The 27,134-nt window shown below is 42.1% G+C and overlaps 1 protein-coding gene across 2 annotated transcripts in view; it reads left to right on the forward strand.

Annotated features, from left to right (window-relative positions):
* Nucleotides 1-27,134, forward strand: part of RCHY1 (ring finger and CHY zinc finger domain containing 1) — a 31,697-nt gene that overhangs the window by 2,074 nt on the left and 2,489 nt on the right. Inside the window, exons 2-9 of one of the 2 annotated variants that reach the window (XM_070048022.1) lie at nt 5,865-5,984; nt 6,226-6,341; nt 20,022-20,100; nt 24,161-24,205; nt 24,309-24,367; nt 24,455-24,481; nt 25,351-25,471; nt 26,933-27,021. In XM_070048022.1, coding sequence (XP_069904123.1) covers nt 5,865-5,984; nt 6,226-6,341; nt 20,022-20,100; nt 24,161-24,205; nt 24,309-24,367; nt 24,455-24,481; nt 25,351-25,471; nt 26,933-27,021 — 656 coding nt within the window. The remainder of the gene's footprint in view (nt 1-5,864; nt 5,985-6,225; nt 6,342-20,021; nt 20,101-24,160; nt 24,206-24,308; nt 24,368-24,454; nt 24,482-25,350; nt 25,472-26,932; nt 27,022-27,134) is intronic. The other variant, XM_002717011.5, reaches the window with a different exon arrangement.

The raw sequence follows: 27,134 nt of genomic DNA on the forward strand, positions 1-27,134 counted from the left end.
TTTTTTTTTTTTTTTTTGACAGGCAGAGTGGATAGTGAGAGAAAGAGACAGAGAGAAAGGTCTTCCTTTGCCGTTGGTTCACCCTCCAATGGCCGCCACGGCTGGCACGCTGCGGCCGGCGCACCGCGCCGATCCGAAGGCAGGAGCCAGGTGCTTCTCCTGGTCTCCCATGGGGTGCAGGGCCCAAGCACTTGGGCCATCCTCCACTGCCCTGCCTGGCCACAGCAGAGAGCTGGCCTGGAAGAGGGGCAACCGGGACAGAATCCGGCGCCCCGGCCGGGACTAGAACCCGGTGTGCCGGCGCCGCAAGGCGGAGGATTAGCCTAGTGAGCCTTGGCGCCGGCCCCTCCTCGCTTCTAAACATGGGAGGCCAAATAAAGTGTTTCAAGACAAGAGTTATGAACTAGATCAAATGCATTGCTTAAGTAAGATAAAAGCTGAGAACTGAAGTTTGAATTTGGCAAGGAGGTCCCTGGTGATATTGAAGAGGCGTGGCGGTGGAGTGACGGGGGTAAGCCTCATTGGTGTGGACTCAAGAGATGCCATGAGAAGTGAAACTGGAATTACAGACAGTCCTTTTGCTATAAAGGAGAGCAAGAAAAAAAACAGTGAGACCTTGGTTGCTGGGAGATGTGAGATTATGGGATCCCTCCCCCCTTTAAGGATGGAGGTGTTACAACATGTTTGTTTTTTCTTAGAAGAAGTGAGAACATTTTGTAGTGGAGGAGGGAGAGGGTAAACTAGGGGCACGGGCCTTGAGTAGCTAGAGAGGCTGAGATCCTGTGCACAAACAATTGGCCTTAGAAGCCGGGACTGTACATTCTTTGTGAAAGAAGTGAAGGCAGAGGATGAGGCTTTTTTGCGATAGGTTGACCAGGCAGTATGCTGATGCTTTTTCTCTAGCCATATTCAGCTGTTCCTGAGAAAGGCTGAAGAGAGTTGGGTTTAACTCGGTTTAGGTTCCGGAGGACTTTGGTACAGTAACTATGCAGAGGAAGCCAGGAGGGAACTGGGCTGTATGCAAGGGAGGACTGGGATCGAGTTGAAAAGAGAGGTGGCAGAGAAGTTTCCTGCTTGAAACTGGAGCAGCAGTTCAAGTGGTCAGTGGTCCCCGTGGGTCGCTGAGGCCCCTTCAGGGTGTCTGTGAGGTCAAAACTGCTTTCTATCAATGCTGATATATTATCTGTCCTTTTCAGTGTGATGGTGAAAATCAGTGCCTAAAACTGCTAACACCTTTGTATAACTCAAATCAGTGGCACTGAACTGTGCTACACCTGTTGTTTTAACAAAAAGGGCCAGTGAACTAGTGGACAGAAGATCTCTTGATCTCTGTCACTCTGCCTTTCAAATAAATACGTGAATTTTAAAAAAGGGCAGTTTCTCTTACAATGTTGTTAGTGAAGCAGTGACAGTATTTTATCAACTCTCTTTAATGCCCTGTGGAACCAAATGGGACTTTTTCCTCAAGTACTTCAGCAGATTGAAATGAGATGGTTGTTTTGAGGCAGACCTCTTGTGCAGTTGGATTGTGAAGGGAACTGATGGTTCTTTTCAAGGAGTAGCATTTTTTACTTGAAGAAAGTCATTCAGACTTGGATATATTTGGCAGACATTTTCTTGGAAAGGAGGGAAGCAAGACTGTTTATTGCAGGTGATTGAGTTGAAGCTTTCTTGTAAAAATTAAAATTTTGGAAAATTTTATTAGCTTCTCTGAACTTGAAAATTTCTCAAGACCAGAAGCCTTTTCTATTGAGATTGTCTTCCTAGTCCTAAAGACTTCAAGTGAATGATTTTTTTCATATTGTATGTGAATGTATGAACATTTGGAGGGCCTACATAATTCAGGGTACTGGCATTTTCCAAATGACAAATGCAGGTTAAAAGATGTATTTGAAATGTGAGATAGATTAGTCAGTTTTAATGTAACAGACAAAAAAAGGGTCATTGATTGCATTTTAGATTCCATGTTCTAAGTAGTAAGAATTGTTGAATTTTGATGTAATATTAAAGAAAATCCATACTTGTATGAAAGTCTTTAAAAATTTTAACTTTATTTTTAACAGATACATAGAAGTTTACATATTATGAGATACCATTAACAGGCTTTTTTTAAAAATTAGAATATTTGTTTTTATTGGTACACAATAATTGTACATATTTATGGGGTACAATGTAATATTTCAATACAGGCATACATTTTAATGATCAAATTAGGATAATTAGCATCCATCACTTTTTATATTCAAGATTTCTTTGTAGTGTGAACATTCAAAAGTCTTGTAGCTATTTAGAAATATACAATATGTTTTGTTAACTATTGTGACCTTACTGTGCAATAGAACACCAGAAGGATTATTTTTACAATAAGAAAAAAATACTTTTTAATTCAATAAAGGTAAACATTTCTGAGGTTTAATTTATATATATATTTTATATTTTTAAGTTTTTTTATTTGACAGGCAGAGTTAGACAGTGAGAGAGAGAGACAGAGAGAAAGTTCTTCCTTCCATTGGTTCACCCTCCAAATGGCCGCCATGGCTGGCGCGCTGCGCCAATCTGAAGCCAGGAGTCAGGTGCCGCCTCCTGGTCTCCCATGTGGGTGCAGGGGCCCATGCATCTGGGTCATCCTCCACTGCCTTCCCTGGCCACAGCAGAGAGCTGGACTGGAAGAGGAGCAACCGGGACTAGAACCCGGCACCCATATGGGATCCCATGCTGCAGGTGGATGATTAACCAAGTGATTACCACAGCGCCGGCCCCCCTAAGCATTTTTTGAGAAAATTAACTTTGAAGAACCCAAGAGTGATACATCTTTTGTTAGCACTTAGACATAACTGTAGCTTATAAGACATAAGAATACTTAATACGCTAAAACGGAGTAAATCTTTGAGAACAAGTTTTACCATTAACTCTCATAGTCCAGCTGTTTGAGGACAGAGGTTCTGCATGGAAAGTTAGTGCACAGTGACACCTGTTGTTAATTTAACAATTAACACTTTCATGTATGACATCAGTGATCGCCCCAGGCTCTTTTTTTTTTTTTTAAAAGATTTATTTATGTGAAAGTCAGAATTACAGAGAGAGGAGAGGCAGAGAGAGAGAGGTCTTCCATCCGCTGGTTCACTCCCCAGATGGCCTCAATGGCCAGAGCTGCGCCAAACAAGCCAGGAGCCAGGAGCTTCTTCCGGGTCTTCTGCGCAGGTGCAGGGGCCCAAGGACTTGGGTTATCTTCTACTGCCATCCCAGGCCATAGCAGAGAGCTGGATTGGAAGAGGAGCAGCTGGGACTAGAACTGGTGCCCATATGTGATGCCGGTGCTTCAGGCCAGGGTGTTAACCACTGTGCCACAGTGTCGGCCCCTCTCTCTCTCTCTCTTTTTTTTTTTAAAGATTTATTTATTTTGCTTGAAACTCACAGTTAGAGAGAGAGAGAGAGGTCTTTCATCTGTTGGTTCACTCCCTGGATGGCCACAACAGCCGGAGTTGCGCCGATCTGGAGCCAGGAGCTTCTTCCAGGTCTCCCACATAGGTGCAGGGATTCAAGGACTTGGGCCATCTTCTGCTTTCCCAGGGCATAGCAGAGGGCCGAATCGGAAGTGGAGCAGCTGAGTCTTGAACCAGCATCCATGTGGGATGCTGGCACTGCAGGTGCTTTACCCACTACACCACAGAGCTGGCCCTGCCCCAGGCTCTTGACATGAGCTGCCTAGGTTATGGAAGCCTTTTGAATCCACAGACTCCTTCAGTATTTAGAGAAGGCCGTAAGAAAAGTAGAAGCTCTCTCCTCCCTTCAGAGAAAAGTACATCCTTCTTTGATGACCACTTCTTTCCACTGGGGTCTTCCCACAGAGGTCCTTCATGTAGGACCCTTTTTGCTACAGTGTCTTGGCTTTCCGTGCCTGAAATGCTCTCATGAGCTTTTCAGCCAGACCATAATGCCTTAAGGGCTGATTGTGAACAGGCTTTTAAAATACTCCTTTCCTTTTCCAGTTAGGTATTTGTGTGAGGCCAGAATTCTTCATATGCTTCAACCACAACTGAATGTAGAAGCAGATATGAAAATCCAGCTATTCTGGGGGAAAGTAGTTGCTTTTCATTAAGTTTTTTTTTTTTAATTTTATTTTTATTTTTTTTTAAGATTCAGTTTATTTGAAAGGTAGAGAGAGAAAGAGAGGAAGAGTGAGCTAGCTCTTCCATCTACTGGTTTACTCTCCCAATGGCCACAACAGCTGGGCCAGGCCAAAGCCAGGAGTCAGGAGCTCCATTTGGGTCTCCTGTGTGAGTAGTAGGGGCCCAAGATTTTACGCCATCTTCTGTTGCTTTCCCAGGTACAGTGGCACGGAGATCCATTGGAAGCAGAGTAGCTGGGACTCAACTAGCACTCTTGATATGGATTGCTGGTGTTGTAGATGGTGGCTTAACCCACTAACCACGATGCTAGCCTTATTCATTAAGTTTTATTTATGTAATATGTAATAGATTTAATTTTTTAAAAAAGTAACATTTAACAAATTAGCTTTTTTTTTAAAAGATTTATTTATTTTTAAGTCAGAGTTAGAGGGAGAGACAGAGAGAGAGACTCTTTCATCTGCTGGTTCACTTCCCACATGGCTGCAGTGGCCAGCGCTGGGCCAGGCTGAAGTCAGGAGCTTCAGCAGGGTCTCCTGTATGGGATGCTGGTGTTGCGCGTGGAAACTACCTGTTACTGTTTTAATTTGTGCTGTAGTGTACATCAGTAGATAGAATCCATGTAAACTGAAGCTCTTTGGGATCTTTGGTAATTTTTAAGAGCGTAAATTGGTCCTGAGACCAAGACTTTTTGAGACCATTCTTTTACAGTGTTAGAGTGACGGCAGGCGCATGAGGAGGATTGGAGGACAAGGCAATTGGAAGTGAGAAGGCCAAGGAATTGAGAGTTTGGGGTATTGAAGGATTGTCATTTTGGATATGGATCACTGAGATTCAGGACCAGAGTAGTGGTGGAGAGAAGGGAAGCCAGTCAAGTGTTAAAATCTTAAGAATAAGCTGTTACGGTAAGTCATGGCATAGGAAGCCTTCAGAAATGAGTGATTTTGCAAGGTTTGTGTACTAGAAAGTAGTGGGTTAGCTCACTGGCTTGGAATCTTTTGGTATACTAGTTAGGGCAAGGTTCCATGGCTCTAATGAAAAGACAGAATGGTAACGTGGTTTAAAAAATAGTTTGTTTCTTCTCACTTAATAATTCCAAGGTGAGGGATCCAGGTTGGCAGTAAGCCTTTGTTCCATGTGGTCACTCCAGGGACAGATTTTTTCGTTGTGTAATCTTGCCATGTTTTGGGCCATATGACCCTTTATGTGATCCAGTTGTAACAGAGGTGGGCAATCATGTGCCTCTGTAGAAGGAGAGTGTATATTTTGGTGGCAGTCTCTGGCATTTTTGAAAACAACAGGTATCTCTTAATATTTGTTGCATCTTCTTCAATGTTAGATCTATAGTTGCAGATTAATATACACTAATGAAGTAATATAATTATGTATAAGGTTGAGTATGTTAAGTAAATTTATCTGGAAATGTCTAGGAAGAGGTTGTCCATTTGCCATTTAAGCTAAGAATGAAATTAGTGTTTTCTGGGATTCGTTTCTAAGTCTAGAGATTCCCAAACTTCTTAATTCTTGCTAAGGTTATGTATAACTTCATATGGATATATATATGTTGCAGGAAGTAGTTAAAATAGGCTAAGAAACAGTGAAACATTAGCACCTATTCCATTTCTGGTAACCTTTGACCTTTTTCCAGGAGGAGGAGGAAGAAAAAGAAATTTTCTCTTGGCACAGCAAACTTGTTTTCTCTCTCTGCTTATCTCTTTTTTTCTCTCCTGGGGTCAGGCACCTTGCTGTGACAAGCTTTATACTTGCCGCCTGTGTCATGATAACAATGAAGATCATCAACTAGATCGATTTAAAGTAAAGGAAGTGCAGTGTATAAACTGTGAAAAGATTCAACATGTAAGATTTTCATGACTTATTTCTATTTTGTAAAATCTTTTATTGAAGTGCTTTGAAAATTTAATCAAAAATTTTGCAAGTGATACTATAACTTAGATAATTATCTTTGATTTAGATGTTTTAAAATGTGTAAAATAAATAAAACTGCATGTACATCAACATAAATCCTGGACATTCAAATAGTCATTAAAAATGTCTCAGTAAGTTTATTCCAGTTTTTAATTTCTTGTGTCTTTTTTAGGCCCAGCAGACTTGTGAAGAGTGTAGTACATTGTTTGGAGAATATTATTGCAATATATGCCACTTGTTCGACAAAGATAAGAAGCAATATCATTGTGAAAACTGTGGAATTTGTAGGTACTGTGTGTAAAATGTTCTTTTCTAATTACCTCTAATGTTTCTGGGCAATAACAGTTTTTAAAATCAACTTTATGAGAATATAACTTACATCTGATAAAATGTATTAAGTGTCTAGTTTATCAAGTATTGACAATTAATTATATATATGTGTGTTACATTATTCTAAAAAGTGTCTTCATGCCTCTTTGTTTTTAATTTAGAGATTTATTTATTTATTTGAAAGTAAGGGTTACAGAGAGAGGGAGAGGCAGCGAGAGGGAGATGTTTTCCAAACATTGGTTCACTCTCCAAATGGCCAGGACTGGGCCAGACTGAAGCTAGGAGCCAGGAGTTTCATTCAGGTCTCCCTCGTGGGTGCAGGGGCGCAAATACCAGGGCTGCCATCTGCTGTTTTTCTAGCACACTAGCAGGGAGCTGGATCAGAAGTGGAGCCCATAAGAGATGCTGGCACTGCAGGCTGTGGCGTAACCTGCCATTAAACAGTGCTCACGTCCCCTTCATGTCTCTTCTGCAAAACTCATTTAAATTTAGCTTTAGGATATTTTTGTGAAGTGTTTTATAGGCAACTGGGCTAGAAAGTTGGGCTAAATTTTTCCTTTTTTATTAAAAAAGAGTTTTTAAAAATTACCAAAATATACTTATTGGTTTTATGAAAGTGAGAAAACAGGAAAATAGAGAGAGTAAAAATAAAATAACCTACAATCTACTCATTTACAAGTGCACTACCTGCATCACTGAGAAGTTCGAACTTTGCCTCTAAAAGTTTTGATAGTCGAGTCTGGAAAATAAACTGAAGACATACAGGTTAGCAGGAGAAAAACCATCACAGGTTTATTAATATACATAGGCATGGGAGCCATACAGGATGGTGTCATGTGTTGATTAATTACAGGGATATGGGCCAGACTGAAGGTTAAGCCTCTGCCTGTGATGCCAGTATCGCATATGGGTTCAGGTTCAAGTCTCAGCTGCTCCACTTCCTATCCAGCTCTCTGCTAATGCATCTGGGAAAGCAGTGGAAGACCCATGTGGGAGACCCAGAAGAAGCTCCTGGGTTTGGCCTGGCCATTGTGGTCATTTGGGGAATGAACCAGCAAGTGGAAGATCTATTTCCCTCTCTCCTCTCTGTCTCTGCCCTTCTCTTTCTGTATCTCTGCCTTTCAAATAAATAAATAAATATTTTAAACAAGTGATGGGGATACATTTTCGGAAACTTTGTTAGGTGATTTTGTTGTGCAGACATCACTGAGTGTACTTACATGGTACAGCCTACTATACTCCTAGGCTGTGTGATACAGCCTGTTAGCTCCTAGGCTGCAAACCTGTGCAGTGTGATGCTGTACTGAATACTGTGAGCAGTTGTAACACAATGGTAAGTATTTGTGTATCTGAACGTGGGAAACAATAAAAATAGGATGTAAAATAGAGGACACTTAACCATGAATGGAGCTTGCAGGACTAGAAGTTGCTCTGGGTGAGTCAGTGAGTGGGGAGGCCTAGAGCATTACTGTCCACCACTGGACTATCAACACCGTTTGCTTAGGCTACACTGAGTTTATATAAAAATAGTAGATTAATCAACTTACTGTAACTTTTACTGTATAATCTTTAAAGTTTTAGCTTTTTGACTTGTAATAAACATTTAGTATGAAATATAAGCACATTGCACAGCTGTGCAAAAATATTTTTCCTTTATATTCCAGTTATATAAGCTTTCTTGTATTTAAAAAATTTTTACTTTTTTCCTAAGTTTTTTTTTTTTTTTTTTTTTTTTTTAAAGTTTTTTTGAAAGGCAGAATTATAGAGAGAGGGAGAGACAGAGAGATCTTCATCTGCTGGTTCGTTCCCCGAATGGTTGGGACTGGGCCAGGCTGAAGCCAGGAATCCAGAGCTGCTTCCTGGTCTTCCAAGTTGGTGTGGGGCCCCAAGCACTTGGGCCATCTCCTGCTGCTTTCCCAGGCACATTAGCAGGAAGCTGGGTTGGAAGTGTAACAGCTGGTCTGGAACTGGTGCGCATATGGGATACTGGCATTGCAGGTGGAGGCTTAACCTGCTACACCATAATGCCTGCTCCTATTTTTTACTTTTTAAACTTTTTGTTAGAAACTACAACACAAACACACACATGAGTGTATACTACACAGGATGAGGATCCTCAGTATCACGGTCTTCCACCTCCACATCTTGTCGCACTGGAGATGGCCACTGTCTTGAGTATTTTAAATCACTTTCTTGCTTTTCTTTGATATATTGTTGTTTGTAGGGAAGATGACAAACATACCAAATGATACATAAATTAAAAGTAGACAATTTTGTGAATTCCAACACAGTATTCAAATTCTGTAACCACCACCAAGAAACATTCACAGAACCTTCTTTATGTCCCTCTTAAGTTAATACAGTCTGCTAAATGTTACCACTGTGCTGACTTTATGAACTTTTTACAAATGGAATGATTCATTATATGTTCTATTTACATCTTGTCTTATATATTTTTTGTTTGTTTTGAGAGACAGGCAGAGAAAGCTCCCATCTGCTTGTGTTTACTTCCCGAACTACAATAGCTAGAGCTGGACTGGGAAAAAGGAACTCAGTCCAGTTTTCTTTTGTGGGTGGCAGGACCCAACTACTTGAGCTGTCTCACCTGCTGCCTCCCAGGGTCAGCATTAACAAGAAACTGAAATTGAGAGCCAGAGTTAGGATTTGAACTCAGGCAGTTGTTAGATGCAGGCATCCTGCTGGCATCTTAACTATTAGGCCTAATGCAAGCCAGTTTTTATCTGTTTTAAGCCTATGCTGTTAGTTTCCCATATACTTAGACTGTTACGTATTTTTCCTCGGTAATTGATACATTTGTTGTTATATAATATTTCTAGCTTTTTTTTTTTTTTAAACTTTTTGATAGGTAGAGTTATAGACAGTGAGAGAGAGAGACAGAGAGAAAGGTTTTCCTTCCGTTGGTTCACTCCCCAAATGGCCGCCATGGCCGGTGCTGTGCCGATCTGAAGCCAGGAGCCAGGTGCTTTTTCCTGGTCTCCCATGCAGGTGCAGGGGCCCAAGCACTTGAGCCATCCTCCACTGTCCTCCTGGGCCACAGCAGAGAGCTGGACTGGAAGAGGAGCAACCGGGACTAGAACTGGGCACCCATATGGGATGCTGGTGCCACAAGGCGGAGGATTAACAAAGACCTTAAACACCGATAGGGTTTACATGCTGTTGTCATTTACTTGCTATACCTGTTGTCCTGTTTCTTTTCTGAGTCTCCACTTTCATCTTTGAGGTTATTTCCCTTTTGTTTGAAGAATTCTCTTTAATGTTTTCAGTGAGACTCTGCTGGTGACAAATTCTCTGAGTTTTTGTCTTTTAAAATATGTCTTTATTTTACCTTGACTTTTGAGTGACATCTTTACTGGGTATACATTCTAAGCCGCAAGCTTTTTCCCATCATCTTGTGCCTCCCAAGGAGTGTCTAACAGGAAGCCGGAATTGGGAGCAGAGCTGAAACATGAGCTAGTCTGGAATTTGGGCATCCCCAGTGGCATCTTAACCACTAGGCATTCCTTTTCTTGAATGAGACTATTTAACTAGGATATCGTCTTCTACAAACTGTAATTTTTTTTAATTGCTTATAAGATCAATTTCATTTCAGCCTTAGAGTTCTCAACTGGGGATGTTTTTGCCCCAGTAGATACTTGGAAGTACTTGGAGATACTTTTGTCACAGCCAGGGGATGGGGGCAATACCATGGCATCGACTGGATAGAAGCCAAGGTGCTGCCAGGAACCTATAGTGAAGAAGTGTGGGGAGCAATTCGGACTATATTGTTACTGGAATTAAGACTTATTCTATGCATCTGCTCTCCCACAATATGGCGCTGGAAGAGAAGAAAGAGGCTTCTATACAGCTGCCTCCAGTTCAGCCAATAAACTGTAGGACTTGCTCCTGATTGGAGGAGAGCAGCGTACTCGGCGTGTGGGCAGCCGAGTTAGGATTGGCGGAGGAGGACTATAAAGGAGGAGAGAGACGGCATGCACCAGGAACATCTAAGGGGAACATCTGAGGGAACGCCTGTGCAGCCCCCAAGAGAGCCGGCCGGCGGTGTGCCGCTCCCCTGCGGAAGTGGGGAATGTGGCCAGGGGGAACTGCCCCTCCACGGAGGTGGAAGGGATAGTAGCCAACCCGGGAAGAACCAGCAGCAAACCCGGGGAGGGCCAAGCAGACGAAAGAACAGCGCAGGGTCCTGTGTCGTTCCTCCGCGAAGAGGGGGAGCGACAAAGAAGACAATCCCCTGCCACAGAGACTTAGCTGGTCCACAATGTCAGTTGTGCCTAGGTGGAGAACTCCTGACTAGAGTGTTGCTACCTGTCTCTGCATTTATCTCCTGCCGTGTCTAAATTTTTCTGTCAGTGTTTTTCTGTTTGCCATCATGTTTTCTAGCAAAGAAATTAAAAGTTCTGATTTCTTAATTTACAAAAGGAAAACTTAAAAAGTTATAAAGAGGATTATAGCTGAGCATTTTAATAACCTTCATGAAAGATGATGTAATAGTTTGAGCAATACAGAAAGAAAATTGAAGGCTGATACATAATGATTTATTCCATGTTGGTTCACCTTTTGAGGTTTTTTCAACATGCTTCTTGTATTAGTCTTTTTTGTCAGGATAGTTGGGAACAGCTAATAATTACTATGAGAAAGTTCTTAGGATACTGAATATTAAAATGCCTTAACATAAAGGAAAAACGAGATCCTTGAGATCCCATTATGTATCAAATTTATAAAAGGCTTCAAGGAACCCATATGATAACTGCAAAATAGAATCAGTATATTCTTTTACAAAATAGCTCTTCTGAAGGTCTCTAGGAAAGAATAAATGCCATAAAATACTAATCTTTAGAGAACAGTGAATTATAAGAGGGACTGGACCCTAGCATAGGATGGATGTTGATGAAAAGACTTGCAGTCATATAGGTTTGGTGAATGCTGAATTTAATCTACATCCTTTATTAGAACTTCTGACTTGCTAATACTGCAATGTAAATCTAGAATGTTGGTTTTCTAATTCTTGCTCATAGAACTCATTTCGTGTTCTAAGTATCTAAAGTATAGAATAAGAAATTTTCATATTATTGGCTGTCATAAAATTATGTGACTCAGGCATTAAACCAAAGATTATGATCACTTCAAGTAGGTATTTTAAGAGGCGTCATGTCTGTTTTCATTGTTCAGTAATATTTGAAATGCTTATTTTGCAGTTGCTTTTAGTGTATTATGAAGCTTCATCATTAGTTTTAGTATACTGAACGTCTGCAAGGCAAGGATGAGCAGGGCTGCTTGGCATGGCTTTCTTGCTTTCATTTCTTCTACTCTTGGCTCTTATCTGTTCTCCTGGGTTGTCCCTGACTGTGATTTGGAGGTAGAGGTTTGAAAAGTTGCGGCTCATCCTTAGTAGTCACTGTGAGCAAGTCAGTGTTTTGCAGAGTTTAATTTTGTGCTTTTCCTTACTTGACATTTTAAAATAGCTTCATTATTGTTGTAGATTATCTTTCAACTGTGGCAACATTTCTCAGAGCAATGTACCCCAGAGACAGGAGTCAATCTTCTTTTCATCAGGAGCAAATATTTGATCTTAACTTTTTTATAGTGACTGTATATAATCTCATTGGAATGTACTAGAATGAGTTTAAAAAAAATGGGAGAAGTATCATTATAGTCTTCGAATTGTTCTATGAACTACATTTAACCTGTTCTCTTTTTATTAACATGAGAATTGTGTTGTAATTATCTTGCATTTGCTGTGACCCTGAGAATCTAATGTATTAATTCCTTAAATAAAAAATACTTCCCCATTGTTATTAAATTATTTGTTATAAAACAGTATTATATAGAAGTAATTCTTGTGTTCTAATTTTTTTTTTTTTGACAGGCAGAGTTATACAGTGAGAGAGAGAGATAGAGACAGAGAGAAAGGTCTTCCTTCCATTGGCTCACCTTCCCCAAATGGCCAGGACTAGAACCCGGCGCCCATATGGGATGCTGGTGCCGCAGGCGGAGGATTAGCCTAGTGAGCCACAGCGCCGGCCCTCTTGTGTTCTAATTTAGAAAACAATGTTTGAACATTTTGAAGATGCAATCCCATTTTTAAATTATCTCCAAGAAATAAAGATGTGTACCAGTAATTATTAGCAGAATATTTGTTGTAGAATTTAATATAGTGAAAAATTGGAAGCAACCAGTATGTTTTGGAGAATTGTTGGATTTGGGAGCCCTAGTAAAATATGACTTGAATAATGTTTAGGGATTGGGGAAATGATTGATAAAAGGCTGGCCAATATATCCTATATACCAAAATATTAGCAATAATTGGCACATTAGTGGTGTAATCATGCATGATTGAAGGTTTTGTATATTGTCTTTATTTATTCATGCTTCTTTATGTTCTGCATGTCTTAAATGAACACACCTTTTAAATTTATAAAGTTAAAAAACTTGAAATTGAATTGGAGAAATAAAATAACCATTAATAAAATGATACTTTAACCTAAGGGTTGGATCCTGTTTTCACATTTTTGTAAGCTATTAAATAAGTATCAGACAGTTCTGTGCTATGTGTCACATGGCATTGATCAGAAAGCATAATTCTTGTCTTGAAGTTTGTATTGTTCCTGGAAAAATGGACTTAAGGAGCAGTCTCAGCTGTGGTGTTTGATTGTAGGGGTTGCAGCTGTCCTTTGTAGGGAGACTTGAGTAAAATTATAATGGTGATAAGTTGAAGTTAAATAGGTTGAGGTGAATCCTAGGCTCTAGCTCCCACCACCATGGCTGGAAACCAGGTGACCCCATGGCCCAACCACCAGTGTCAGCTCCACCTCCATCCTAATGGGATTCGCCTCTCCTACTTCCCTGCCCACTCCCTGGAAAAGTTTTAAAAGGACCTGTTCCTGAACACGTGGCTCTCTTGATCTCTCTCTTTCCGTCTCTTGATCTCTCTTACTCTCTTGATCTCTCTCTTATGCTTTCCTTCTCCCTCTTTTCCTTCTTTGCCTCTTCCCTCCAGTCTGTTGGGTTTCCCCTCAATAAGCCCTTTCCCTTAAAAAAAATAGGTTGGGGTGAGCTGGGGTGTAAATAAATAACTAAGCCTAAGGGGAGGTAGTGAAAGATGGAGGAGAGGCATTGCAGGGAGAAGTAGAGACTTAGGTTGAAGGCAGGAGTTAATAGTATTTATAGAATTGTGTTTTTATTTATTTATTTATTTTTTTGACAGGCAGAGTGGACAGTGAGAGAGAGAGACAGAGACAAAGGTCTTCCTTTTGCCATTGGTTCACCCTTCAGTGGCCACCACGGCCGGCTCACTGCGGCTGGCGCACCGCACTGATCCGATGGCAGGAGCCAGGTGCTTCTCCTGGTCTCTCATGGGGTGCAGGGCCCAAGCACTTGGGCCATCCTCCACTGCACTCCCGGGCCACAGCAGAGAGCTGGCCTGGAAGAGGGGCAAGCGGGACAGAATCCGGCGCCCCGACCGGGGCTAGAACCTGGTATGCCGGCACCGCAAGGCAGAGGATTAGCCTAGTGAGCTGTGGTGCCGGCTATAGAATTGTGTTTTAAGTTGAACTGAATTTTGTGTCATCACAACCACAAAAGAAGATAGAGTAAAAGAGGTCTGAGTGTGTCATACACAGTAAGGATAAGTCTTGCTCTGTGGAGCTTGGGCTCGTATTTGGAGTGTGAGTGTGTGTGTGTAGGGAGGGAGGAAGTCTGGGGGTACCCATCACAGTGTAGAGACATTTGCTCCTGTGTGTGGAGGTTAAGGTCAGGAAACACTGCTGCAGAGTGTGTACGTCAGTGCTAGCTGATCACAGTACCAAAACCAAATCAACTGCTTTTGTTATGAAGAGTCAATTATCTTTGAAATAGTTTTAAATAATGTTTACTTACTCATGCAGTTAACATTTTCAGTGCTCTTTAGTTCTTTGTGTAAACCCATATTTCTAAGGAAAAAATTTTTTTTAACGATTTATTTATTTACTTGAAAGTGAGAGTTACACAGAGAGAGAAAAGGAGAGGCAGAGAGAGGTCTTCCCATCCGCTGGTTCACTCCCCAATTGGCCGCAATGGCTGGAGCTGCACTGTTTCAAAGCCAGGAGCTAGGAGCTTCTTCTAGGTCTCCCACGTAGGTGCAGGGGCCCAAGGACTTGGGCCAAGGACTTGGGCCATCTTGTACTGCTTTTGCAGGCCATGGCAGAGAGCTGGATTGGAAGTGGAGCAGCCGGGACTCAAACTGGCACCCATATGGGATGCTGGCACTGCAGGCAGTGGCTTTACCCGTTATGCCACAGCGCTGGCCCCCGCTAAGAAATTTTTCCACGTTTTTTCCTGTGCTTGTCTCCTATAACAAGTCATTTTCACTTTTATATGTTTGAACCCTCCTTATTTTTCTTTTGTGTTTGAAAATTATTTTTTTCTGGATGTAGAATTCTAGTCTGACAGCTTCTTTTTTCTTTCAGTACTTTAAAGATGTTGATCTACTGTATATTGTTTCCAGTGAGAAATCTGAAGTGGTCCTTAGCTTGCTTTCTCTATACATACCTTTTACTCTTGCTACTTTTAAGGTTATTCTTTTATCCCTGATTTTGAACAAATAGTTTGACTATGATGTTCTGTAGTATCGTTTTTTTCATGTTGACTGTGCTTAGGGTTTATTGAGCTTCTTCAATCTGAGTTACAGTTTTCATCAATTACTTGAAATTTTTGGCCATTACTTTAGAACTTCAGCTGTGTTTTCTGTCTGCCCTCTCTTTCTGCCTTCTGCCCTTGGGATCTTCAGTTACATGCATAGTAGTTGCTTGAAGTTGTTTACTAGCTTATGCATGCTGTGTTTATTTATATTTTTTAAGATTTATTTGATGGCCGGCGCCGCGGCTCACTAGGCTAATCCTCCGCCTTGCGGCGCCGGCACACCAGGTTCTAGTCCCGGTCAGGGCGCCGGATTCTGTCCCGGTTGCCCCTCTTCCAGGCCAGCTCTCTGCTGTGGCCAGGGAGTGCAGTGGAGGATAGCCCAGGTGCTTGGGCCCTGCACCCCATGAGAGACCAGGAGAAGCACCTGGCTCCTGCCATCGGATCAGCGCGGTGCGCCGGCCGCAGCGCGGCAGCCATTGGAGGGTGAACCAACGGCAAAAGGAAGACCGTTCTCTCTGTCTCTCTCTCTCACTGTCCACTCTGCCTGTCAAAAAAAAAATATATATATATATATATATATTTATTTGAAAGAGTTACAGAGAGATGGAGAGGCAGAGAGAGAGAGAGAGAGAGAGAGAGAGAGAGAGATCTTCCATCTACTGTTTGACTCCTCAAATAGCCTCAATGGCTAGGTCTGGGTCAGGCCAAAGCCAGGAGCCAGGAGCTTCATCTGGATATCCCATGTGAGTGCTAGGTCTCAGGGACTTGGGCCATCTTCTGTTGCTTTCCCAGGTGCATTAGCAGAAAGCTAGACTGGAAGTGGAGCAGCCTGGAACTTGAACCAGTGGCCATATGGGATGCTGGCACCTCAGGTGCCAGCTTAAGTTGCTGTGCTACAGTGCCAGCCCTGCAGTTCATTTTTAAAAATTCTTTTTTCTTCATTTCACTTTGGGTAGTTCCTTTTTTTTTTTTAATTTTTGACAGGCAGAGTGGACAGTGAGAGAGAGAGACAGAGAGAGAAAGGTCTTCCTTTGACGTTGGTTCACCCTCCAATGGCCGCCGCTGCAGCCGGCGCACCACGCTGATCCGATGGCAGGAGCCAGGATCCAGGTGCTTTTCCTGGTCTCCCATGGGGTGCAGGGCCCAAGCACCTGGGCCATCCTCCACTGCACTCCCTGGCCATAGCAGAGAGCTGGCCTGGAAGAGGGGCAACCGGGACAGAATCCGGCGCCCCAACCGGGTCTAGAACCCGGTGTGCCGGCGCCGCAAGGTGGAGGATTAGCCTATTGAGCCACGGCGCCGGCTTTGGGTAGTTCCTATTACAATGCCTTCAAGTTGGCTGATCTTTGCTTTAGCAGTATCTACCTTGCCATTAATTCTAACAGTGCAGTTTTTCATTTAAGACTGTGGTTTTTATCTAGAAGTTTGATTTAGGTCTTTTAAAAATGTCTTATATAGGGGCTGGCGCCATGGCTCACTTGGTTAATCCTCCGCCTGCGGTGCTGGCATCCCATATGGGCGCCGGGTTCTAGTCCCGGTTGCTCCTCTTCCAGTCCAGCTCTCTGCTGTGGCCTGGGAGGGCAATGGAGGATGGCCCAGGTGCTTGGGCCCCTGCACCTGCGTGGGAGACCAGGAGGAAGCACCTGGCTCCTGGCTTCGGATTGGGGTAGCTCTGGCCGTAGCAGTCATTTGTGGGGTGAACCAACGGAAGGAAGACCTTTCTCTCTGTCTCTCTCTCACTGTCTAACTCTGTCAAATAAATTAAAAAAAAAAAAAAAGAAATCCAAAAGGGAAAAAAATGTCCTATATATATCTATATTAACTCCTTGAACATGCAGAATGTAGCTATGGCTATTTTAATGCCCTTCCCTCCTAATTAACGGAGTTCTGGATAGGTGCTGATTGATTATTCTTCCCTATCCAGGGCTTGTTTTTCTGCCCCTTTGTATTTCTGGTCATTGTTGATTAGATACCAGACATCATGATTTTTACCTTGTTGTGTGCTGGATACTTTGGTATTTCTGTAAATCTTTATAGTTTTATTTTCGGATGTGGTAAGATTTGAAATAGCTTGAGCTTTCTGGGACTTGCTTTTGTAGTTTATGAGGTGGATCTGCGAGTGCCTGGTCCTCGCTGTGGAGGCAGTATGTTCCTGAGTATTCTGCCCCGTGCTCTTGAATTATGAGTTACTCTGTTCTGGCCATGAGTGACTGGCAGTGTTCCTTCTAGTTCTTTAAGGTGCTTCTTTCCCTGGCTGTGAGTAGTTTTTTCACAGCCTTGTGTTGCATATCCCTAAATACTCAAGGGGCTCCTCCTTGTGCCTCTATACTCTCTGGTTATGTGACCTACGAACTCAAGCAGTCTAGGTTCCCAAAACTCTCAGCTCATGATTTCAGTCTTGAAGTCTACCTGGCTTCACTTTGGTTCCTCTCTCCTGTTCTGGCCTGAAAACTTGAGGCACTAAACTGGAGCCCTTGTTGGGCTCACTTAGTTTGTTTTCTGTCTCTGTACCTACCATTGCTCTTTGTTGCTTGATGTTCAGTGGAACTGTTGTTCCATGTATTTTGTTGTTCAGATGGGAGGGTAGATCTGATCTCTGTCTTGGGCAGTAGTGGAAGTCTCCCTGCAGGATTTGACCTGTGGAATGTGACAGGCTGCAACATTCACCTGTAAGAGAAAATTCATAGTAGCTAAGCACATTTTTTAAAGGAAGGACAATAGAAGGCATTGTCTTTTCACATATCAACACATTGTGAAGCCATAGTAAGTCAAGTGGTTTGCTCTTTGTGCAGGAGTAGACAGATAGGTAAGTGGAAAAAGATGCAGTGTATGTATATACAGACATATTTATTATACACATGAATTTACAACAAGTGGCATTTTAAATTGAGGAAAGGCTATTATTAAGATAATTTATTATCCATTTGGGAAATACAAGTAGATTCTTAAACCCTGTGGGTTCATTATAATATGTTTTAACATCTTGTGGCAGAAAGTGAACTAATAATGACTTAAGAAAGATAGATGTTTGTTGCTGTGGCCAGGGAGTGCAGTGGAGGATGGCCCAGGTGCTTGGGCCCCGCACCCCATGGGAGACCAGGATAAGTAGTACCTGGCTCCTGCCATCGGATCAGCGCGGTGCGCCGGCCGTGGCGGCCATTGGAGGGTGAACCAACGGCAAAAGGAAGACCTTTCTCTCTGTCTCTCTCTCTCACTGTCCACTCTGCCTGTCAAAAATAATAAAAATAAAAATAAAAAAAAGAAAGATAGATGTTTGTTTCTAATGGAAAAGTGTAGTTACACAGGATTCCAGGCTGTTGGTATTTCTCTATCTAGTGTAAGCTGCTTCAGTGCTGTGTTCTGGCCAGTGGGAAGGAGGCAGATTCATGAAGGGAGAACATACCTTTTCTTTTCCTTCTTTTCTTTTCTTTTTTTTTTTTTTAAGATTTGTTTTATTTATTTGAAAGGCAGGGTGACAGAAAGAGCTATTATTTGCTAGTTTACTCCCCAAATGGCTACAACTGTTGGGGGTGGGCCAGGCCAGAGCCAGGAGCCAGGAACTCCGTGTGGGTCTCCCATGTGGGTGGCTGGGGCCCAAGCAATTGGGCTATCTGCTGCTGCTTTCCCAGGCACATTTGCAGGAAGCTGGGTTGGAAGCAGAGCAGCCAGTACTGGAATTGGTGCTCATATGGGATGCTGGCATTGCAGACCACAGCTTAATTCACTGTGCACGACACTGGCTCTATACTCTTTCCTTTTAAGGTAACAACACAGACTGCTATTTTTCTCTTCTGGTCATAAGCTCCAGAGAGTCTGGAAAATAGTCTTTGTTAAAGACAGTTCTCAGTTGGTTATTGCCTTGCCAAATGTGCTATAGAAGAAGCAGAGAATGGACATTTAGGGGCAACTAGTAAATCTCTTTACCATATGTAACACATATCTAATGGATTGAAGTAGATTTAAAAATGAAAAGCCAAGGACAGACATGTGCCAGCATCCCAGTGCCAGTTTGAGTCTTGGCTGTGCTGCTTCTGATTGAATACTTGGGCCCCTGTCACCCATGTAGAGACCCCGATGAAGTTCCTGGTTCTTGACTTTGGCCAGGCCCAGCCCTGGAGTCATTTGGGGAGTGGACAAGCAGGTGGAAGATTTCTGTCTGTTTCTCCTAAGTCTGCCTTTCAAATAAATAACTTTAAAAGAAGAGAAAATCTGTAATTGTTAGCTGTGTATGTAGGAGAACTATAAAGACCTTTAAGTCAATGAAAGATAAATATTCTAGGCCGGCGCCGTGGCTCACTAGGCTACTATGTAGCTATTAAGAAGAATTAAGTGGTTTGGTATAGACAGACATATTGTGAAGTAAAAAAAAAAAAAAAAACAAACTGCAAAATAGCTTATATACAAAGAATTCATTCATGTAAGAAATAAAACCCAAAGTGTGTCTCTATATGTTAAGGTATGTAATTTTGTTTAAAAAAAAAAAAGGCTTAGTGGATACCATTCTTTTTTTTTTTTTAATTTATTTATTTGAGAGGCAGAGAGAAACAGAGTGGGGTGGGGGTCTTCCATCTGCTGATTCACTCCCCAAATGTCCTCAATGGCCAGAGCTGGGCCCATCTGAAGCCAGGAGCCAGGAGCTTCTTATGGGTCTCCTACATGGGTGCAAGCACCCAAGGACTTGGGCCATCTTCTGCTGCTCTCTCAGGCCATAACAAAGCTGGATTGGAAGTGGAACAGTGGAGACTAGAACTAGCACCCATATGGGATGCTGACGTTGCAGACTGGGGCTTTACCCACCACTCCACAGTACCAGCCCCAGTAGATACCATTCTGTTTACAGTGGTTCTGTATGGAGAGGGATGTGGGGAGATGGGGGTTTATCTTACATAAGTCTGTATAGTTTGGATTTTGTTTATAATGAGACTAAATGTATGTATTATATAATGACAGATTATCACTGTAGTACAGGTAATCTAATCTTTTGTATTTCATGTCTTTTGTTAGGATTGGCCCAAAGGAAGATTTTTTCCACTGTTTGAAATGTAATTTATGCCTAGCCATGAATCTTCAAGGAAAACATAAGGTATTTAATTCTGTTTGCATAATTTTTAAGGTTTTTCTTTTTTTTAAGATTTTATTTATTTTGTTTATCTGAGAGGTAGAGTTACACACACACACAGAGGGAGAGACATAGAGAAAGGTCTTCCATCCTCTGGTTCTCTCCCCAAATGACTGAAACAGCTGGAGCTGGACTGATATGAAGCCAGGAGCCAGGAGCTTCTTCTGGATCTACCACATGGGTCCAGGGGCCCACATACTTGAGCCATCTTCCAATGCTTTCCCAGGCCATAGCAAAGAGCTGGATTGGAATAGGAGCAGCTGGGATTCGAACCAGCCACCATTTGGTTGGCCAGCGCCACAGGCGGAGGCTTAACCCAGTACGCTGTCCAAGGTTTTCATAGTGCTTTGGAAAAGCAGCTTAAATTCTAGTATGATTTGTAATATTTCTACTTGCAGCTATGATTATTGCTTTCTTAAAAGGCAGTAGTAAGAAGTAGATGCTCTAAAATACATACCTCAGAAAGTCTGACTTATGGTTCCTTTCTTCTCTGAAGGGTAAGAATGCTTATGTTATTAGCAGAATGTTGATGACTTTTTTTTTTTTTTTTTTGACAGGCAGAGTGGACAGTGAGAGAGAGAGAAAGAGAGAAAGGTCTTCCTTTTTGCTGTTGGTTCACCCTCCAGTGGCCACCGCGGCCGGCTCACTGCGGCCGGCGCACCGCGCTGATCCGAAGTCAGGAGCCAGGTGCTTCTCCTGGTCTCCCATGGGGTGCGGGGCCCAAGTACTTGGGTCATCCTCCACTGCACTCCTGGGCCACAGCAGAGAGCTGGCCTGGAAGAGGGGCAAGCGGGACAGAATCCGGCGCCCCGACCGGGACTAGAACCCGGTGTGCCGGCACCGCAAGGCGGAGGATTAGCCTATTGAGCCACGGCACCGGCTGGACTTTTTTTGTTAAAGATTTAATTTATTTGAAAGTCAGTTACAGAAAGAGAGGGAGAGAGATCTTCCATCTGTTGGTTCACTCGTCAAATGACGGCAGCAATAGGGACTGAGCCAGGTTTCCCACATGGGTAGCAGGGGCTTAAGAACTCAGGCCACCTTCTGCTGCTTTCCCAGGTACATTAGTAGGGAGCTGGATTGGAAGCTGAGCACCTGGTTTACAAGCTGGTGCCCACATGGGATGCCAGCATTGCAGGCAGCAGTTTTACCTGCTGTGCCAGCCCTGTTGACGACTTGTGTGTTGGTTTATAGATTCATAACATTGGTATGCTACCTTAAAACAGAAAAAAACCCCGAGCAATCTAATAAAGTACTAGATGTGTAGTACTGAGTTACAACCATATGAATTTAGAGAGTGGGAGATCAGTATAGTTAGAGTGAGGTGGAAATGATATCCTACAAGTGTTGGAAAGTCTGGATGAGGGGGGAACGGTAGGTAACAACATTGTGTGGTGTTCAGAGAGAGAGAGAGAGATTAATTGGAAAGAAGAGTATATGCAGTTGCTTACTTAGCACTGTTATCAGGTTCAACAGAAGAGAAGGATGGCCGGTGCCGTGGCTCACTAGGCTAATCCTCCGCCTTGTGGCGCCGGCACACCAGGTTCTAGTCCCGGTCAGGGCGCCGGATTCTGTCCCGGTTGCCCCTCTTCCAGGCCAGCTCTCTGCTGTGGCCCAGGAGTGCAGTGGAGGATGGCCCAAGTGCTTGGGCCCTGCACCCCATGGGAGACCAGGAGAAGCACCTGGCTCCTGCCATCGGATCAGTGCGGTGCGCTGGCCGCAGCGTGCCGGCCATGGCAGCCATTGGAGGGTGAACCAACGGCAAAAGGAAGACCTTTGTCTCTGTCTCTCTGTCTCTCTCTCTCACTGTCCATTCTGCCTGTCAAAAAAAAAAAAAAAAAAAAAAAAAAAGAAGGATAAGGGGCTATTGTAGAAATCCTGCCCTCGGGGCTGGATCCGTGGCTCACTTAGTTAATCCTCTACCTGTGGCTCCAGCATCCCATGTGGGCGCTGGGTTCTAGTCCCGGCTGCTCCTCTTCCAGTCCAGCTCTCTGCTGTGGCTCGGGAGGGCAGTGGAGGATGGCCCAAGTGCTTGGGCCCTGCACCTGAGTGGGAGACCAGGAGGAAGCACCTGGCTCCTGGCTTCAGATCAGCGCAGCGCTGGCTGTGGCGGCCATTTGTGGGGTAAACCAACGGAAGGAAGACCTTTCTCTTTCTTTCACTACCTATAACTCTTCAAATAAATAAAACTTAAAAAAAATTAAAAAAAAATCAAGACACACAAATCTAATTAAAAAAATAAAAAAGAAATCCTGCCCTAAATAGTAGAGTGGTGAAAATTGAAGTGGACGATGAATGTATAGAATGTGATAATGATGTATTAACAGAGAGGAATGGTACTATAAGATTTCAGCTTCAGGTACAATAGATTTTGAATTTATTGGAAATAAAAGATTGCACTTGGTTTTATAAACTAGAATCTGGGGTGGCAACAAGATATACTACCCTAGATAGCCAGTAGTCAATAACTTCTTAGCAGTTATATTCAGTGGTGTTCTTGTAGTTTCTAGAATGTGTAGTATGTGTGCACAGGCACCTACACAACCAAGTCATTGGATGCTCAATCAAAAGATGCCTTTGATTATCAGATATGACATGATTGTGGAAAGTTTTTTTTACAAATTTTATTTGATGAAGCAAAGTGATAATTTTTTTAAAAAGACTTATTTATTCATTTGAAAGGCAGAATTAGGAGGAGAGATCTATCTACCTACCTACCTACCTACCTACCTACCTATATGTCTTCCTTCGGCTGGTTTACTCCCCAAATGGCTGCAGTGGCTGGAGCTGAGCTGATCCGACAACAGGAGCCAGGAGCTTCTTCCAGGTCTCCCATGTGGGTGCTGGGGCCCAAGTACTTGAGTTATCTTTTGCTGCTTTCCCAGACACATTAGCAGGGAGCTGGATCAGAAGTGAATAGCCTGGACTCACACAGGTTCCCACATGGGATGTGGCATTGCAGGTAGCAGCTTAACCCAGTTGCCACAATGCCAGCTCCTTTAAAAAAATTTATTTATTTGAAAGGCACGCACTGGGGTGGGTGGATGGAAGAGGTCTTCCGTCTGTTGATTGTACTCCCCAAAATGGCCACAAAGCCAAGGCTGAGCCAAGCTGAAGCCAGGAGCCAGGAGCTTTCTCTGGGTCTCCCACATAGGTAGCAAGGGGCCAAGCACTGCTGCTTTCCCAAGCCATTAACAGGAAGCTGGATCGAAAGTGGAGCAGCTGGGACATGAACTGGCTTTATTGGTGTGCTGGCATGGCAGACGTTGGCTTAACCATGTATGCCGCAGCGCCGTCCCTGTGGAGATGTTGAAGGGGTGTGTGTGTGTGTGTGTGTATGTGAAGTGTACTTTAAAATCAAATGAAGTATACATTGGATTTACTTTTTAAATAAAACCTAAGAAGTGGTAGTTTGTCTAAAATTTTAAAGGTTTGTGAACAACAGAGCTGGGTTTATAATCCAGGTCATTAAATTTACTGTTTGTAAGGGTTTCCTCCCAATTATATTCTACCTCTTAACTAATGTGTAGCTTTGGAAGTTATTTTGCTTCTTTAGGCCTCAAATACCTCATCTGTAAAATGGAGTAATAATTTTGCTGATTCCATCTAGGTTATAACTGGACTTAACACATGGCATGCTATTATTAAGTAGTTCCGCCTACTAATTTAGGATAATGGCTTTGGAATAAAACACTATATAGGAAAGAAAGGCTCCAGACCTTATTATGTTTGGATCTTTGGGAAGTGTATTGAACCCCTGAGTTAGTTTCCTTATGAGAAAATGAAGGTAACCTGAATACTTAATATTTAATAGTCATTTTCATTCTTTCAGGTGATGTGCCAAGCCTGAAATTGTAAAGAAAATAAAAAACTGTTAAAAAAAATAAGAACTCCAAACATGTATTAATGTTAGTTAATAAGTTGATATTACTGTTTTTGTTAATACTACTGTGATGTGCCATATGAAAATGTAGCTTTTTCATCTGGGTGAGCTTTTTGGTAATGTGAGTTCTTTTTTAAACAGTGTATTGAAAATGTTTCCCGGCAGAATTGCCCAATATGCTTGGAGGTAAGAGGAAACATCTTTGACTTTGGATGCCTCCTGCCTTGAATTTAAAGTCTGGGTGTCTGTGTTGTCTTCATACCAGCACTAGCATTGTTTTCCTCAACAGGACATTCACACGTCCCGTGTTGTGGCTCACGTCTTGCCATGTGGACATCTCTTACATAGGTAAAATAACTTTTTTCCTCTCAAAAATATTTGAGAATAGTGGATATAGTTTTTGTCTTACTAAAATAATGTTATATTTTCTTTCAGAACGTGTTATGAAGAAATGTTGAAAGAGTGAGTATTTGATGGAATTTTAAAAAATTGTAATATAGTGTGTCTTGTTTTTGGTAGGGGTGAGGAGGTGAGCAAACATTGCTGCTACTTATGCTGTGTTGGATTTGTGTTCAGATTGGCAGGGTAGATAAGTAGTGTTAAACTTGACAAAGCATCTTGTCTAGAGGGTATGGAGTATACCTTTGTTCTTGTGTTTCTATTATACCTTATATTCTCCTGCAGTTTGAGATAGGTACCTGTTTTCTGGCAGTCTTTACCAAGGAGCACAGTCTATGCCAGTCATGATACTGGAAAAATGCTAGGGAATGTTGCTCAGAATTTTGTTAGGTCATTATATTGGTCTGTTAGAATGAACTGCAGAAAAGGTTACTAAAGAGGTTATTTAAAACTGAGGCTAATAATTAGGAAGGAGGCGACTGTGTCAGTTAATTTAGGTCCTGCAAATTGATGAGCAGAAATTTCAATGTAAGAGCCAGATAGAGGAGAGCTTTTTAAAACATTTTTAGAAAGGATATGATATCTGAATAATTTTTAAGGAATATGGTCTTCTTTAGAAGAATGTATTAAGAAATTGAGGTTGTTTAGCTAAGGAGTAGCTAAATTGGTTCTCTTAGGTGTTTTTGAGGTATGATCTATAAAGAATATGGACTAATTTCTCTCCATTTTAGAGAGCTGAGTACAAAGACTAGGTTTAAAAAATACCACAAGAAAATTTAATTTAAAGCTTTCATAATATGAAGGTTCCTAAGAGATTATCTTGCAGTGTAGAATAATGCCTTGTTTTGGGTGGCTTATTTGCATCATCTTATGTACTTGAGGTGAGGTACTCTCCATCTGATGTTTGGAAAATAACCTTCTCTCTCTTCTAGAGGCTACCGATGCCCATTGTGTATGCACTCTGCTTTAGATATGACCAGGTACTGGAGGCAGCTGGATGATGAGGTGGCACAGACTCCAATGCCCTCCGAGTATCAGAACATGACTGTGGATGTGAGTGGAGTAAATGCCTAAAACTTGGCAGATTCCTTGTTGACATTGTTTACTTTTGCCCCTTTGCTCAAATTTGTCTAAAAAATAGTAGATGTCAGTGTGATGATTAATGGGAACAACACAGTGATCTTTAAATTTTAATTGCAGTCAAACCAGAAAGAAACTCAGTGCAGTTTTTTTCCAACACTAGATGGCAGACAGAATCTTCATTCTGAATTATTTACACATTATTTGTCAGTTAGTCACTGGCTAGAGGTAGATCACTGGTCTGATGCTTTACTTCTATTATCTTAAATTCTGTTTCAGGAGAACATGTTTGCTGATTGAAGTTTACTTTTAGGTTTTTAATGTTTACTATCATTTTTATTCTATCTTAGACTTTATTTGGTCTTAATTAGCCTACAACCTAAAGTGTAAAAAGTGTTTCTGTGTCTTGCCTTTTGGAGAATGATCATCTTTTTCCATTAATTGAGATGTGCTGCTGTGTGGTCTCAGCGTAGTAACAAGTATAGATCAGAATGAGAAAGCTGGATAGCTTTCTGATTCTTCAGTAATTTTAGAATGTACAAATTTCTCAAGATCCTCAACTACTTCTATATACAAGGATAGAAACCACATAACAAAGGCAGTAAAATTTTTCTTTTTCTCCTTCTCTCTCTGTTATCTACCTTTCAAATAAATAATTAAAATTATTTTAAAAATTATTTAAAAATTATAAAAAAAAAAGTGGAGCCAATGCTGTGGCTTAGGGGGTTAAGCTGCCGCCTTCAATGCCAGCATCCCATATGGATGCCAGTTTGAGTCCCAGTTGTTCCACTTCAGACTCAGCTCCTTGCTAACACTCCTGGGACAAGCAGCAGAAAAACGGCTCAAGTGCTTGGGCTTCTGCATGTGGGAGACCTGAAAGAGGCTCCTGGCTCCTGGCTTCAACCTGACTCAGCCCCGGCTGTTGCAGCCATTTGGAGAATGAACCAGCAGGAAAATCTCTCTTTCCCTCTCTCCTTCTCCCCCTCTCTTCTTCTCTTTCTCTCTCTCTCACCCCTTCCCCTCTTCTCTCTCCGTATCTCTGCCATTCAGATAAATAAATAAATCTTTATTTAAAAATATTTTTTGTTTTATTCACACTGGAGTATCTCATAATTTATGTGGGTAATTGCATTGTTGGGTATCTAATAATTCATGTGGATAATTGAATTGTTAGTAAGATCAGTGAAAGATCACTTTGGAATACAAACCAATAATCATGTGATTTTTCACTGGAGGCTGAAGTGAGCTAAGATCCATGTGAATAATTTTTTGAAATTATAGCTTTGTTAAGAGGTGATTCACACACCGTCTAGCTCATTCCGTTAAAGTGTGCAATTTAGTGCTTCTTACATATTCATAGTATATTGCTTTTTATATATTCATAGAATATTTTCTTTTTTAAATTTTTATTTATTTATTTTTATTTTTTGACAGGCAGAGTGGACAGTGAGAGAGAGAGACAGAGAGAAAGGTCTTCCTTTGCTGTTGGTTCACCCTTCAATGGCCGCCGCGGCAGGAGCCAGGTACTTATCCTGGTCTCCCATGGGGTGCAGGGTCCAAGCACTTGGGGCATCCTCCACTGCCCTCCCTGGCCACAGCAGAGAGCTGGCCTGGAAGAGGGGCAACTGGGACAGAA

Source organism: Oryctolagus cuniculus, chromosome 8 (genome assembly GCF_964237555.1).
Source record: "Oryctolagus cuniculus chromosome 8, mOryCun1.1, whole genome shotgun sequence".
In the NCBI taxonomy this organism is placed as follows: domain Eukaryota; kingdom Metazoa; phylum Chordata; class Mammalia; order Lagomorpha; family Leporidae; genus Oryctolagus; species Oryctolagus cuniculus.